The sequence below is a fragment of the Sinohyriopsis cumingii genome, chromosome 1, assembly GCF_028554795.1.
Source record: "Sinohyriopsis cumingii isolate HCF-2022 chromosome 1, ASM2855479v2, whole genome shotgun sequence".
Classification (NCBI taxonomy): Eukaryota; Metazoa; Mollusca; class Bivalvia; order Unionida; family Unionidae; genus Sinohyriopsis; species Sinohyriopsis cumingii.
The window spans coordinates 78,513,295-78,529,612 of NC_142961.1; the positions used below are offsets into that span (position 1 = coordinate 78,513,295).

General features: G+C 34.3%; 1 protein-coding gene across 2 annotated transcripts in view; it reads right to left on the reverse strand.

Moving 5' to 3' along the window:
* Nucleotides 1–378: 378 nt before the first annotated feature.
* LOC149807178 (regucalcin-like) overlaps nucleotides 379–16,318 on the reverse strand; it is a 30,351-nt gene continuing 14,411 nt past the window's right edge. For both annotated transcript variants that reach the window (XM_089963161.1, XM_089963157.1), the window contains exons 2-6: nucleotides 14,251–14,417; nucleotides 11,807–11,986; nucleotides 10,559–10,774; nucleotides 5,767–5,913; nucleotides 379–939 (exon numbers count right to left, since the gene is read on the reverse strand). In XM_089963161.1, coding sequence (XP_089819287.1) covers nucleotides 731–939; nucleotides 5,767–5,913; nucleotides 10,559–10,774; nucleotides 11,807–11,986; nucleotides 14,251–14,407 — 909 coding nt within the window. In that variant the 5' untranslated portion in view covers nucleotides 14,408–14,417 and the 3' untranslated portion in view covers nucleotides 379–730. The remainder of the gene's footprint in view (nucleotides 940–5,766; nucleotides 5,914–10,558; nucleotides 10,775–11,806; nucleotides 11,987–14,250; nucleotides 14,418–16,318) is intronic.

Below are 16,318 nucleotides of genomic sequence, written 5' to 3' on the forward strand. Positions count from 1 at the left end.
GTTGTACTATATATAAAAAAGATTGACAAACTGGAGGTATTAATAGACATTTTTATTAAGTGTCAAAAAAAAGTTTCTTTTTCTGCAATAATGTTTTAACCCCAGAATTAAAAATAAATTATTGGAGGACATGGAGGGAATGATATCACAGTGTCCAAACAAATTGCCACCTCCACATTTATCAGGGAATGATATCACAGTGTCCAAACAAATTGCCACCTCTACATTTATCAGGGAATGATATCACAGTGTCCAAACAAATTACCACCTCCACATATTTTCAATGACTGCATGCTGTGCTGAAGAAATTACCAATATGAAATTTTACTGGGGGTATCAAGTATTTCATTATTGCTGGATTAAAAAAAATAATACAAGAATTTTTTTAATTTTATTGACAAGTATAATACATCAGAATACAAATATGTGCATTATAACTTGTAAACTTGACTAGTGGCTGTAGCTGAACAGAACTATAATGATGTAACCATATCCAAAAAAGTGATGACTTGTTCAGTTGTTCCATCTGCTCTTGCACTGATATTGGGTTAAAGACTGGCAGAAAATTATATGACAACAAAGTACAATTTTTTTTCAATGAATAAAGGCAATAAAGACCTTTAGAAATGCAATGCAAATTTCACTGATATACATCTTGTTTTGGTTTTAGAAATTTGTAAAACTTCAATCAGCTACTTGTAACTTTTATCCTAAAACCTGTAACATTACTTTATCCCTCATAAACATACATTGGTTTGCCCTTGACCCCTAGACCAGTGACCTTGAACACTGAGCCTGCCAAAGGTTGCTGCATTTGGAACTCTTCCTCTGTTAAACCCGTTTTTGCACATGTCACGTACAGCTCATCAAAATTTTTCCCACCAAAGCAACAAGATGTTGTTTTCTTGGCAGGGAACTCAACTGATCTCAGTTCTTTACCTGAAATAAGAAAAATTTAAGTAAATTTAGCATTAGTAAATTCAACAACTGTTTGTGAGAAACAGTAAAGTTTCATTTGCTTGAATACATTTCAAACATTCTGAATCATGAGAACTTTCTTTAATTACCTGACGCAATATTACTACCAGTAATATATTTAAAGAATATCTACTTGAACAACCAATATGCTACTCAATGGGTCCATAAAGCTTTGAGCTATTGAGGTGCTACTGTAGTTAAAATTTCTTGGGGTTCACAGAATTTTTCTATTTTATATGAGAGAGAGAAACTGATAATTCAGATGAATTCATTTTGGATTGGATTTTGGTTGGGTTTTTTAAACACAGCTTTAACAATTTTTCAGTCATATCAATACAATGTCTGCAGTGTGTCAGATTACAGTGATGTCTAGCACTGTGGCATCATGCCACAGACATTTAGCATGCTGTTCCACCCTGTTACATTATCCTGACACCAGGCCAACCAGTCCTAACACTAACCTCTTAATGCTGAGTGCATAGTGAAGCAGCTGTTTAATTTTTTAAGTCTTTGGTATGACTCTGCCCGGGTTCAAACCTCTTGCATCCAACAGAACAATATTACACACTTTTTTGTTTTCCTTCTTTGTTTTTAGTTAACTAATTGAGAGTGCTGTACAAATAAATGATTTTTAATATTAAAATGTTGGACAGTTTCATTGGCTTTGTCATGTAATAAATAATTAAAAAACAAAACCACATCATTAAATTCTAATTCCAACACTGCCAGTTACTAAACTACTCTTATATAATAATAATAATAATAATAATAATAATAATACTAATGTGGACTTTGTATAGCGCCTAATCTTTAGAAGCCTTAAGCGCTTTACAACATTAGACAACACCTATAAGATAAAAAACATATAATGATATGATTACAAAAACAAACGCAATGAAATTAGAAAACATTTTAAAAAACATGCTGAGAATATTTAAGGTAGGAAACATTATTAGGTCTTTAAGTTTGTTCTTGCAGTTGAAATAAGTGAGTTTTGAGAGCCCTCTTGAATGTGATCACTGTGTCTATGTTCAGTGGGCAATTCATTCCACGTTGCTGGGCCCTGGTATGCAAAAGAATGCTGTCCATATGACTTCTATTCTTTCTAATAGTAATGGACCACATATATTTTTATGAAAAAGAAATGCTCTGAGTCCCTGGATTGCATGATGATTTCTTCATTAAACAGTGAAAATTTATGGCAAGCAGAGCAAACACAAAAATCATCAAGTCATGCATTGATGTGTGACTGGATATATTAGCCATATACTGTATGATATATTTTCCTTTTTCTACCTGATATGAAATTTAGTACTAGTATTATGTACAAGTTAGAAATGTATAATACAATGACTAATGAGGATTTATTGTGACTTTGTCTTACTTTACAAAGACCAAAATAAAATAAAAATAAAAATGATCACACCGAGAAATTAATTTCAGCACTGTCTTTATAAAACATTATTATCAATTTTTACTACCGTTATGCTGAAATAATTCTACTAACAATAAATGGAGGCTTCAAATGTGGAGATGCTCCTACCTTGAAGTAAAAGAATTACAATGCACATTCACTAGTGTACTGTAGCAAACACTAAGCATCATCATTTACTTGATAGTCTATAGGAAATATACAATGCACATTCACTAGTGTTGTGTAGCAAACACTAAGCATCATCTTTTAACTGATAGTCTATAGGAAATATACAAGTTGTGAGGTTCATTAAATCTCTGGAGAAAAATTATATTATACCAACAGCATGAATTCCTTCTATATCTTCTAGTCTTCAGCTTAAGGGTACTGGTTGGGTGTGGGTGGAGTAGACTGAGTAACTAAGTGCTTCATTTACATCCTGGTCAATTTTATGTAAGCATCCACAGCATGGATTCATAAATTGTAAACATCAGTCAGGTACTAATTACATTCAGGTATTTAATAGGTTGGATAGAACTGAAAAACTAGTGTACAAAAAATTAAGATGCATTAAGAAGAATTAAGACTGCAAAATGCAAAATTTAATACATGTCATATCTGAGAGTCAAAAATATTTAAAGACAAAAGTTTGCAATGGCATAGTGTATGCATAAACAGTGCATGATGGCAGTACTCACAAAGTTTGCAATGGCATAGTGTATGCATACACAGTGCATGATGGCAGCACTCACAAAGTTTGCATTGGCATAGTGTATGCATGCACAGTGCATGATGGCAGTGCTCACAAAGTTTGCAATGGCATAGTGTATGCATACACAGTGCATGATGGCAGTGCTCAAAAGTTTGCAATGGCATAGTGTATGCATACACAGTGCATAATGGTAGTACTCACAAAGTTTGCAACCATGGTCACTTAAGAAGGCAAGTACAAATGGACTACTCATAACAAATGTAATTTTAATTTCAGATACCCAAAATATATCCCACTATCCATTCACAACTTGTCCAGTTATGACAATCATCTATTTTTCAAGATTCTTGTAAGGCATGATCCAAACGAAGAGGTAAAAATCATTCTGAATAACAAGGATAAATAAATTTAATTCAGCAAGGATTCAATAGTTGATAGGTCCATGAAGGATCATAAGAAAATAACAGAAAAAAATTATTAGATTTATCGATAGCATTAAGTTCTCAGCTCAGTCATTAAAGAAGCTGCCTAGATGGAACCTTTCTGTGTCCTCTGGAAGTTATCAAAGACCCATATGAATCTTTGAGTAAAGCTGCTAAATCTGCACTATTTTTCTACCATCTCCAATTATACAGATGTATAATTTTTGTATGTTGTCTTGAGAAGAAAGATATATTTATTTTAATGGATATTCTGCTGATTCCAAACTTTTAGACCAATCATCATATCCTTTCCATTTTACAAACTGTCTACCATTTATTCATATGGTCTTAAAAAACTTTTCAACTCTGAATGTGGTTGTATTGATTTGCTTTGGACAAACATCAACCCACTTTCAGGTTTCATTTTGAGTAAAATAGTTTAATATTTTACTGTTCATAGCTCAGTTAAACCTTACAACTACAGATACTTATTTGTCTGAATAATTTGAAATCCATAACTTTTATCTTTAAAACTCTTTTCTTTTGTCCCTGTTGAAGATTTCTCTGAAAGGATCACATCACTTCCCTTTCTTGTTTTTACTATATCAGCATAATTGTATTTTAAGAAAATAGCTATAATTTTCATCTGTATTTTTATGTTTGCACATCAACAATATCATAAACATATGCTTGGATGTCAACAGTGTCTGCCTGTCATTGATCCTTTACCACTATACACCTTTTTAAAGGAAAAAAATGTTTTCTTGTTTGCTTGTACAAGGTATTGATAAATAGTTCATTTGATTATTCTGTGAATTCAGCATATCTTATTTTTGTTATTGTCTGGTTAAGATTTTTCTCACAATATATCGATATTTGTACAAGCAGCTGAATGTTCTTTGCCAGCTATTTAAAATGGTTTGAAATCCATCCACAACTGGAACTTTTATTTTCAGGAAACTTTAGCATTTCTTCAATCCTTTCAAATGTATGAATCGTTTTGAAATTTGTTAAATGTGCCATTCATATGACTGAATCCAAATGAGCTATAGCATATACTGAGATCACCATCTGTTTTTTGTATCAATGTTTTTCTGCATGAAGTCTATAACTGTATGGTGTTGTAGACTGATCCTGTAAAATTTGCTTAATCTTTTAGTTGTACTTTAAATTTAGACGTATTCAAACTTGTGTATTTATTCAGACCAAATGCATTCTAGTAAATTACTTCTTAATCATACTGTACTGTTTTGATCATCTGACATTCAAAACTGTTCCTGCTTACCTGTAATACAGTATTATTATCAGAAAATGTAATATGTAAATGTTCATCCTTTGTAATAAATTGCATGACATCGTTTTTTGCTTCAAATAAACAAACTGGTATAAGTATTCACTTGTGTTAACTTGAAACACAATTAGCTTTCACCATATTTTGATTCCATCCAAACCTGTATAAAAAAAAATAAACGCCATCTCTTGATTGTTGCCTTTTTGTTAAGCTTATGAAATGTGTCTAGCTCATGAAATGAGTCTAGCTCATGAAATGTGTCTAGCTCATGAAATGAGTCTAGCTCATGAAATGTCTAGCACATGAAATGTTTAGCTCATGAAACATGTCCATCACATCTCAAAATCTGTTAAGTTTAGCACAAAATAGATTTGTGCCATTATTTGTTTGGATAAACTTCTCCAATTATTTTGCACTCCAGTCAATATACAATAAAACATTAACGTGCAATCTGAGGGTAGCTTTTTTCATAAACACCTAAATTGTCCAGAAAATTGAGTAGTCTAGCAATTAAGAATTAGAAGTTATATTCATACATTCATTTATAGATTTATTGTGTAATTAAAACTGAGAAAAAAAAGATTATAATATTAAAACATTTTACATGATCCAGCAATCCTAAAAGCTTGACAACCCTTCTTCTTTGCTTCATGTTTATTCGTGATGAAAATATCGAACTAATGTTTTGAAACATGTGCATGATCAAAGTTGATGTAATGAAAACACTGTAATGAAAACAAGTTAAGCTCTGCATATTTCAGAAAGTAAGGAAGAACTTGTTCGAGGTATACAAATGCTGGTGAGCTAATAGAAGTGATACATGAACCATGTTCATTCGCATTACCAAACAACAAACACAACAACTTTTCTTTACTAAGTTTTTTTCCAAACTGAAGTCATAGCTACATGTATAGAGAACAAAAAGTCGCAATGTACATGGGTTAGGTACCTGTTTCGCAGTCAAACTGAATAACCTTGCCTACGCTGTAGCATGCCACCCAGAGCTTCCCCTCAATGTCGCTTGTCATTCCATCTGGGAAACCTAAAGACTCGATAGTATCAGGTCCACCAAAATCCACTGCAGTCCGCTGGTTGCCTGGATGAATAAAAAAATTAAAGGAAATAAGTTATTAATATTTTTTTTTAAATGTAATACAAATAAATAATAACTACAAAACAAAATTTCTCTATCATGCCAAAATATGTTAGGAGACAGAAGGAATTGTTGATGATTTCATTCATTGGAACTTCATATCTACAAATCATACAGGGAAGTGATAGTAACTGAGTCACTTTGGAGCATTGCTCCAGACATGAAAGTGTAAATGATATATAATGGAAAGACAAAGTGACAGAAGAAAAACAATGTAAAGGTATTGAAACTGAAGAATTCTTAAAAGTGACCGTCACATCTAGTTGTATCATTATGGTCATTTGGAATTTTTTTACTGATATTCGCCTTCTAAAGCCCATAACTTCACCCCTGAATCACACGCAATTGCATTATTTATGCAAGTGTGCAAGCCCATGGTGATCCTTCTGCAAAAGAATGCCTTGCGGGCACTCCAATATGAAATTACCACGAGGTGCCTTTGTCAGCCCAAAACACTGTTACAGGTGGTCCAATACACTATTACAGCTAGCAGTAAATAGTATTGAACATAACTATAGCATTAGCAGATTTTCCTTTCTGAGAATATACAAGGCTAAAATCACTACAACAATATAGTTATATTCTGCTGAAATTTCCTTCATGTGAGAATATTTTATTTTGATTGCAGCTATACTATGCTTCATACATATTGTTGTCTTTTACGTGGCCTAAGTGGTTAGAGCATCTTCCTTGAATGCGGGAGGTCATAGGTTCGAACCACTACAGAGTCATACTATTGTACTAGCAGCTTCCTCGCTTGGTGCTCAGCATTAAGAGGTTAGTGTTAGGACTGGTCGGCCTGGTATCATGATAATGTGACTAGGTGGGAAATGGTGATACATTCCTGTGGCATGATGCCTCAGTGCTAGACATCACTATAAATTGCCACACTGCAGACATAGTAGCAGTATGACTAAAAATTTTAAAGCTATGCCAAAAACAGTTACACTTCCATCGCCAGAAAAAATGACAGCCCCAGTAAGTAAAATCATCAATGAAACTACTCAACAATGTCAAGCTAATTCAGTAATCGTAAATGCAGTCATTATAAGCCAATCATGGTTGTGGACTAAGCCTGGGCGCGAGTGGAGTAGCCATCCAAAAAATGTATTGGACAAAACCGAGAATGTATAAACAATGGCAAAAACTAAAGAAATATTCAATCCCGCATTTGACATGGAAGTGTCTTTAAAGACAGATCTAAGTATAAAAAAAGATTTCACTTTTATTCATCTATGATGTTTCACAAGGATGCAAACGAACAGGATGTTGTAGATCATATCGAATACTTCCAGCATCAACTTGAATAAAAAGATTTCATGAACCCACAATCTGCTGGTTTAGTTTACACACAATCTGCTGGTATCGTGTTGATGATGATAAAGTTGTGTTGTCAAAATTAATATTGTGGATACCTGTGATAATCCCTTTAGTGGCTGCAGAAACACTTTTTTTGTCGTTTACGAGTTCTGGAGGCACACCAACACAGTCATTTCTCATGCTCAAGACAGGCTCAATAGAAGTCGGCCATTAGCAGTTTTCATGGTAAATAACTATCCAACTAGGTGTCAGCATACCAAGACATGTATTCATGTAGTTTCTAGACTTAATTCAGGTACATCAGAGACAGATCCATAGTAAAATCGTATCTGACCATGCAGGAGTGTCTTAAGTTTCTCTGAAGAAATCTTGATTGACTTTGACAACAATCATGTTGCATGTGCATATTACAGACTGTTACCTTTTTGGGGTCGAGACCAAAATGTTGACACAGGCCTGCAGATTTCACCAAAAGACAACCAAGTTTTGCTCAATGTTTTTTATTTGTGGAACATCTGGACCTGGTAGACACGTACAATCATGTGTTACTCATCTACCTTAGCAATTACAGATGCATTGATGTGATTCTCTCTGATAAAATACTGTTGATGGATGGTGTAGATGGTCAAATGAGGGTTATTAACATGCCAGTGGAAAACTAGTTAAAGTCTTCTCAAACTAATAATAAAATATATTATAGTTAAACATGGACTTAGCCCAAAGCAACTTGTGAACATACAGAGCACAACAGGAAATGGGTGCTGGGTCACATTCAAACTTTCCCCAACCAAGTTAACAGGAAATGATTCGTTGTGGTTTTCGTTATGACTGCAGTCGTAAATAAGTGTCTTTTGAACTTCTCGCAATGGCACAAAGCAGTCTCAATACAACTACAAAGCTGTAATAGATGGCTATTGAAGGTAAAACGATTTGCATGGCTGAGTTCCAATGGTGCTCTGGTCAAAATGGGAAACCACCAACGTCTCCGAGCACAAATATGGAACAAACGCGTTTGCGACTGAAAACAAATAGCCAATTTAGAGGCAATGATAATCGTGTAAATAGTTGCCTGTTTTTGAACTACCCAGTGAAGTACTGGCCTGACTTGGGTGCCTCACTGTAATGTCGCTTCAGGGCTAAGGCAGGGGGAGATTCTTTTGCATAAGGCTCACCACCATAATGATACTACATGTCTCAACTAGAAGCTTAACATATGTATAATGTTTCATAGAGATATCTTCAATGATTTGGAAGTTCTGCTCCAGAAATGAAAGTGTAAATGATGGATGGAAGAACAATCAAAAGCATGAAAAGATACTGAAACTAAAGTAATGTGAACAGCACAAAGATCATGTACACCACTAGTATAATATGTGTAGTATATTTCATTGTGTTGGAGCTTTGACCTAGAAACTAAAGTTTGACTGATGGATGGATGGATGGATGGACACAATATTAAAAATATTGAAACTAAAGAATTGTGAATAGTAAAAAGCATATCTGGACCACAAACAGATGGGCAGAACCCACTTCTGTATCCCCAACAATTTAGGTAGGTGGGGGATAACATAAGCAGCAAATAAAGAGAAATTTTGTCAAAGAGTTTATATCAAGGTTTTCTTACATTTGTATAATGGCTGCATTTGAAATATTTAAACCTATAATACCAAGTACATAATGCCAGATAGTGGAAACATTATTTTCCCCCAAACAAACAGGCCTGCTCATTGTGCACATTGTCCGTAACCATTCGGAAACTGCGAGCATATGACGTCAGATGGAGTACTATTGGCACAACAACCATCAGTGGTGCTCTACATTATGTATTTGCCCAAAGTTAAACACCAACTTATGTAATAAAAAATTATTTTAATATAATATCTACAAACCAACACTGAATGCTGCCATATTTGTAAATGTAAATTATGCAAACACCTATTGTTTTTTGCAATTAAACCAATGGAAAACTCCAACACAGATTTATTGTATTTATTTTTCTTTTTGTGATCTGTATTAAAAAATCAGTGATCATATTAATACTTTGCACAATATCCCCAACCTTTCTTAACATTCGTTGATATTTCTTTTCAAATTAACATTGCTGTAGATATTTACTAACCGCTTTCATCATTTTGATTTGACAATGATGGTTTTTGACTCTTTGGGGTATTTCATGGGAAGAAGAAAGGAATCATATGTGATTAGACACAAAGACACAGTGATCACATTCAAGAGGGCTCTCAAAACTCACTTATTTCGACAGCAGGAACAAACTTAAAGACCTAATAATGTTTCCTACCTGAAATATTCTCAGCATGTTTTTCATTTTTTTTAAATGTTTTTCTAATTTGATGTTTGTTTTTGTAATAATGTTATTATGTTTCTTATCTTATAGGTGTTGTCTAAAGTTGTAAAGTGCTTAGAGCTTCTAAAGATTAGGCGCTATACAAAGTCCTCATTATTATTATTATTATTAGAAGCAAAGATACACATAAATATGCACCTGTGATCATAGCATTATTGCAAAAGAATCCCTATTTTCTATACACTCATACAAATGCATTTACACAAATAAATATGATCTTTAATAACTAAAGTAAGAATAAAGTTTTCTGGTAGGTTTTCAAGGTTTATGGCAACTTATTTTGAAGCAACCAGTCTGACATATTTATCATGGTCATGTATGTTATATCACTGACGTATTTATCATGGTCATGTATATTATATAACTGACATATTTATCATGGTCATGCATGTTATATCATTGACATATTTATCATGGTCGTGTATGTTATATCATTGACATTTATCATGGTCATGTATGTTATATCATTGACATATTTATCATGGTCATGTATGTCATATCATTGACATATTTATCATGGTCATGTATGTTATATTATTGACATATTTATCATGGTCATGTATGTTATATCATTGATTAAGTGTCTTGGAAACGATGATGCTATTTTCACATTACATGTGTCTATGGGGGCTGGGGTGATTAGCTGAGACTAATACAGTCCCCCCCCACACACACACAGTGTATTCTAATGCCATGGGAGCAATGCAGCCCAGAATTTCCTATGTACTATTTAAGAAATAACATATACATTTTAACTACTAAGTCGACGGCAGCAATCATTGGAAGCATTAATTAATATTGGACAACAACGGCCGATGTTAAGCTGAATCGGTGCCGATAGTAATTATTTTCATGACTATTATAAATGTTTTGTACACAACAAGTTTATATTACAAAACTTACTAATTTCTCCTGTTGCTATGTCGAAATCAAAGGCATACACCTTTCGGGGGATGGAATCGATGTAGAACATGGTGCGGTTGTCCTCGGACCATGCAAGACCATTGGATATGCTGATTTTGTCCAGGTGGGTTTTTAGAGTCCCATCTTTATCCAGGCTGAAGAGTGACCCCTGATGGTGTTCCAGCACAGTCGGCTTGGTTTCCATTCCCATTGTTCCTGGATTAGAAGAACTGCTTTGTTGAAGGAGATATTCATAAGAATGAATGAATGAATGACGGTTGTGTGGTTATAATTTATGACTTTTATATCCATGAGCAATGGACATTACAGATGAAGATCTTTCTATATATTCTACCTCAGGCCTTATTGGATCTGAATACGTTTATATAAAAAAAAAGATGTGGTGATTTAAGAATGTTACATTTAACCTAATAAAAAAGTCACAAAAAGGCATTAAGCATAAGTAATGGAGTCTTTATCAACTCCCATCTTGAGAAAGAAAATTTGTTGGTATCGTGTGCACAGAAAGTATTATCGGAGAAAGAAGAAAATCTATTTTTAAGTTTCTAAATTTTACATTTAACCTACATAACGTTATAGGGCACACAGGAAAATGGCTCCGAATTTCATATTTGCTGCTGTGGCCTTGACCTTTTAGCTAAGCATGTGAGTTTGGTAAGTAACTAGACGAAAGTCTGTAACATTTCAATAGGCTCTGTGTTGAAATGAATGAGGTACCAATATCTGACCCTTACGTGATCTTGAAATTTAAGGCATTCACGTGAATTTTAGTAGTAGTGATATATGCCTGAGTGAAGATTTGATAGAACAGATGTTACTGTTAAGATACAATAGATTCCACATGAAAAAAGTTTGACCGAAAAAGCCCATAATGTATGTTCATGAGACATTAAACTTCCCTTAAGAGCGTACGTATGCATAACGCAAAACGAAACTGAGCAATGGCGTATGCCGGCTAAAGTTTCATCGACATGTATCTTTCTGTTCAAAAGGATAAAGCTGAAAAGTGAAATCCAAACCCAGTCTCATTCTTGTTAAATTAAATATGACATAAGAATCGAATAAAGGCGACCGAACCCTTTTTAAAAAAAGTTTAATTAATAATTAATCGCATAGGTAACATTTTAAATTCTGGTTAGATAGTAACAAGACTTGGGGTACATGTTGAAATTGTGTTTTCATAGTGATGAAAATATGTAAACAGATGCTTTCGCAAATAGGGAGTACCAGCCCATAATCTTCCAGAAGGGTCACATTTTCCATCGTTAAAACGTGTGTTCTTTTCCTGGTCCACTTCCTTGAGTATTGTCACAGCATTCGTTTCCCAGTCCATGTGAGCTAAACTCTTGCCAAGTCCAACCATGTATCCCCCTTTCCGACAGGGCGTCACGAACCCTACAGATGCATCTGTGGAAAAAGAGAAATAGAGACAATAAGTATTTCCATAAAATGAAGGATATGCATCATCTGTATCGTGGTAATCTACGTCACCGGCCATCCTCATCATCATAATAGTCCTTCCAGTAGTTTGAGGTGAATGGTATAATCACAGTACCTCTAAAGGGCTTTTATCTGCATGTCAACAATAGTGTCCATAAACCACAAACAATAAAGTTAATTTAATGACCATGAAATGTTCGTGAGAGCCTTTATCTACTCCTGGAAACTTTTCTGTTACATACTCCCATGAAATTTCCTTCCTTTATGATTTTCTTTTGTTTAAAAAAAATTTGGACTGAAGTTCAATGTGCATCAAGGGAACTCCAAACAGTGGTTTTGCCAAACGTAAACTTTACACTAAAGCTATAAACTAAGAGTTTACATTATTCGAACATAAAATCTGCAACCAAAGTTTGGATATACACTACATAATTTTTTCACAAAATTAATTCTTTTTAACACAGACGTGACGTGTTTGACAATGGCCTGACTGTTTTTCACAACTGGATTGCAGTATTATTATTTTTTTCTTCTTTTTTCTTTAAATGTTTTTTAATTTCATGGTGTTTGGTTTTGTAATCATATCATTATATGTTTTTATCGTATAGGTGTTGTCTAATGTTGTAAAGCGCTTACAGCTTCTAAAGATTAGGCGATATACAAAGTCCTCATTATTATTATTATTACAATTTACGTTTTAATACACCAATGGGAAAATGACGCGACTTCAACAGCTTATTGATGCCGCGAAAATGTTTAAGCATATGTGTAAAATCAATGGTTAATGCGTAGTTTGAAATGATATTTCGTCATCAATATGGCCTCACTTGTTACCTCAGGGTGTTGTGGTGTTATGGACTCGGTGGAATAAATAAGAAGGCTAGATTGCAACCTTTAGATAATATCGAATAATACATAATGTAAGTGAATACACATTCTTAGTAAATGCAAGAACAATGATGTGAAAAAATTAAAAAGTCAAAGACAAATAGAGAAAACTCTTGGAAAATCATCAAGATGTTTCAAGTTCAGCTTCTTCCCATGTACAACAGGGACTTGGAACAAATGACCATCAATAATTGCAGAAGCTCCTGACTTGGTATCTCACAAGCAGGAGCTTTCCAAAATCACATTCTAATGAACTAGTCAGCTACAAGTAAGACCTAGTGATTCTCAGGGTTATGCCGGTTGAGGTTCCATATCTCATTGCCGCTACGGTAGCCTGATTGGTTTGAGTATGAAGGGACGAAAACGTACACTGACACACTTTTACTTATTTCTGCCTTTCCTATCATTACTCTTCTGACTGTCCTATCACTTCCATCTTTACTTTATCTTTGACTACGTACCACCCGTTACTTAAAAGTCAAGTGTGACTGCGTCAACATATTTATAGATAGATCAGCAATTTGCAACCTGTCGTAAATCGCCTAGCAGTTCTATGTCGGAATTTCAGTGCGAACTCTATGAATATGTCTCAGAAAAGACATCTACCCATCGACGTACATTTATCTAGTATTTGACAAGAGAAATCAATGATCTCAACCTGTACGAATTTGATGAATTTGTTAATACTCTCATTCCACTATTATTGTATGGACAGTTGGTGACAATGCATTGCTTTCTATAGTTTTCTATTTAATGACCATTAAATGGGAATACATATTTAACTAAGTAAAATGCTAGATAATGAACTTCAACATATTCATTTTTCGTGGTTTTTGGACTTCCTGACCCTAAACTATATTTTTTTTTAAAAAATCAATTTTCATGCAAATTAAATACTTCAATATTCCACCAACGATCATCCGTAAAAATGTGAAACCCAAATAAAATGGAGAAAGTAAACACAGTGAAACTTGACTATAAATGAGACTCAATGACTACCAAATTATGTCCCTTGTGGACTGACGCACCTTATCTAAAGGTAAAAATATATTAAAATTAACATTAAGGAACCAATTCTGTATTTAATGGGCAAGTGTACTTGTATAAAGGCAAAGTAATAAATTAACAATGGGTATTCTAATCTCGGGTTTTTTTTATGGACAAGTATATTTTATCTAAAAGTAAAATATGAACATCAACAATAAAAAACCCAGACATTCTCTTCTTTATGGACAAGTGTTCTTTAACTAAAATAATATTAAATGAAAACTAACATTACGACACCAATTCTGTTGTTTATGGGTGCGTGTACATTATCAAAAGGTACGGTGAATCTGACTGACCCAGATGGATCTTTTCGTCCTGTCCGGTAACGGAGTTCCACCTATGCACATCGCCTTCAAGAATATCCACGTAGAGGAGCGTCTGCGTCGCCTCGTCCCAATGAGGTCCTTCTCCGACAGTGGTAGCCCCATTCTTCACGACAACCGTAACCGACATAGCTGGCAGACTATTAGGAAATTATGAAAGTAAATCACAGTTAATTAAGGAAGACAGGAAGACTCTACATTTACGGGATACATTCAGAATGATACGTTCTATCTGAGTAGATTTATCACCAAAGTTTCTGCTACGCATGATTACGAATATATGGACTCAATGTGCATTCAGTGTATTCTGTAAGCAATTTAAATCTCTCCTTTCAAATGAATAATTTCAAAACATCCTCATGAAAAATTCTGAGTATTTTGTACGCATTGTATTTGCACACTTCACTTCTTGTGTATGAGTTTTGCCTGTTGCACAGTGTGGATAAGAGTTTAAGTTTACCAGTGAAATTGCCTGGATACACATCTATTATATGAGATATGTATATTGAGTAGTGTGGACAAGAGTTTACGTTTACCAGTGAACTTGCTTGGTTACACATCTATTATATGAGATATATATATTGGGTAGTATGGACAAGAGTTTAAGTTTACCAGTGAACTTGCTTGGATACACATCTATTATATGAGATATGCCTATTGGGTAGTGTGGACAAGAGTTTAAGTTTACCAGTGAACTTGCTTGGATACACATCTATTATATGAGATATACCTATCTGGTAGTGTAGATAAGATTTGAATCTCACCAGTGAAGTTTCTCATCCTGCCTGCTTGTGTATGAAACATGAATTTAATATGACTTTCTACATTTTTAAATACAAACAAAATAAAAATTATCTCATACCTCTAAAGTGCATATTCATCCATGGCAGTTTGGTTTATTTCAATGTGGCCAAGAAAAGCCGTTAGTGTCTTTTATATTAATATTACAAACATAACCCACACCGGCCTCCCCTAAAAATGACTCGTCAAAACACCTTCAATTTTAATTTCAGTCCAGAAATTTCACAAAAACACTTTATCAACACTTCGGATTGAGCAAACATTATTACCAGATCTTACATAAACCCAGAAATATGGCGTTGTTTCAGTAATGATAATTCTGTATATTCATACGGTCATGTAGACAAAAAAAAATCATTTCTAGATCATAAATCTGACATTCCAAACGTTGTTCGTCAGAGACAGGACGCGCTTTTACACACGCACATAACCACATAAAATGCCTCAAATTTTCTATCTAACATTTATTTTAATAACGAATTGGTATGTTCGCTACATTAACATTCGTGCGAGAGCCTTTACACCTGTTTACATTCCTCCGGTACTGTCAATCAATAAAAACTAAAAGTCAACCCGATGTCCTTATTAATAGCCTAATACCTGGCCCCTCAGGGATCTCATCAGGGGGATTCCAACAAAAACCTCAACAAAGAAAAGATTTTAAAACCAAGATCCCCAACACTAAAGATAGCCACAAAGTCAACATCACCTACATAGGGAAAGGAAAACACCCCATGAAAACAAATACGACAACCAACCCAAACCAAAATAAAAACAAAAGCATAGGGAATATCAACCTTCAGAATAACATCCATGAAAATAAACCTAAATACCACTCCCCAGAACACACCCTTTATATAAGCAGCAGAAGCAGCCAACTGCTTAATCTAAGCCACATGACAGGGGCCTGCTTAAGGGCAGTTCAAACTTATAAGACCCGATACAAATTATTTAATAATTAAATGCAGCACTCTAAGCCATGTAGAGAAATTCCTACAAATGGAAAACATAGGGCACATCAAAATAAAAGTAGAAAGGCATAACAAAGTCCTAAGGAAAACAAATAATATTACCACCCAATTCCCAATTAACCAAAACCATCAACCCAATCTAAAAGGAAAACCAGTAATGATCCCACCCAACCCCCACTAACAACAAACTTTAAAGCAGCATTAACACTAAAAGGACACAACAAGGACATGGACAACCAAACTCTCACACAAAAACTTATCGAAAATGG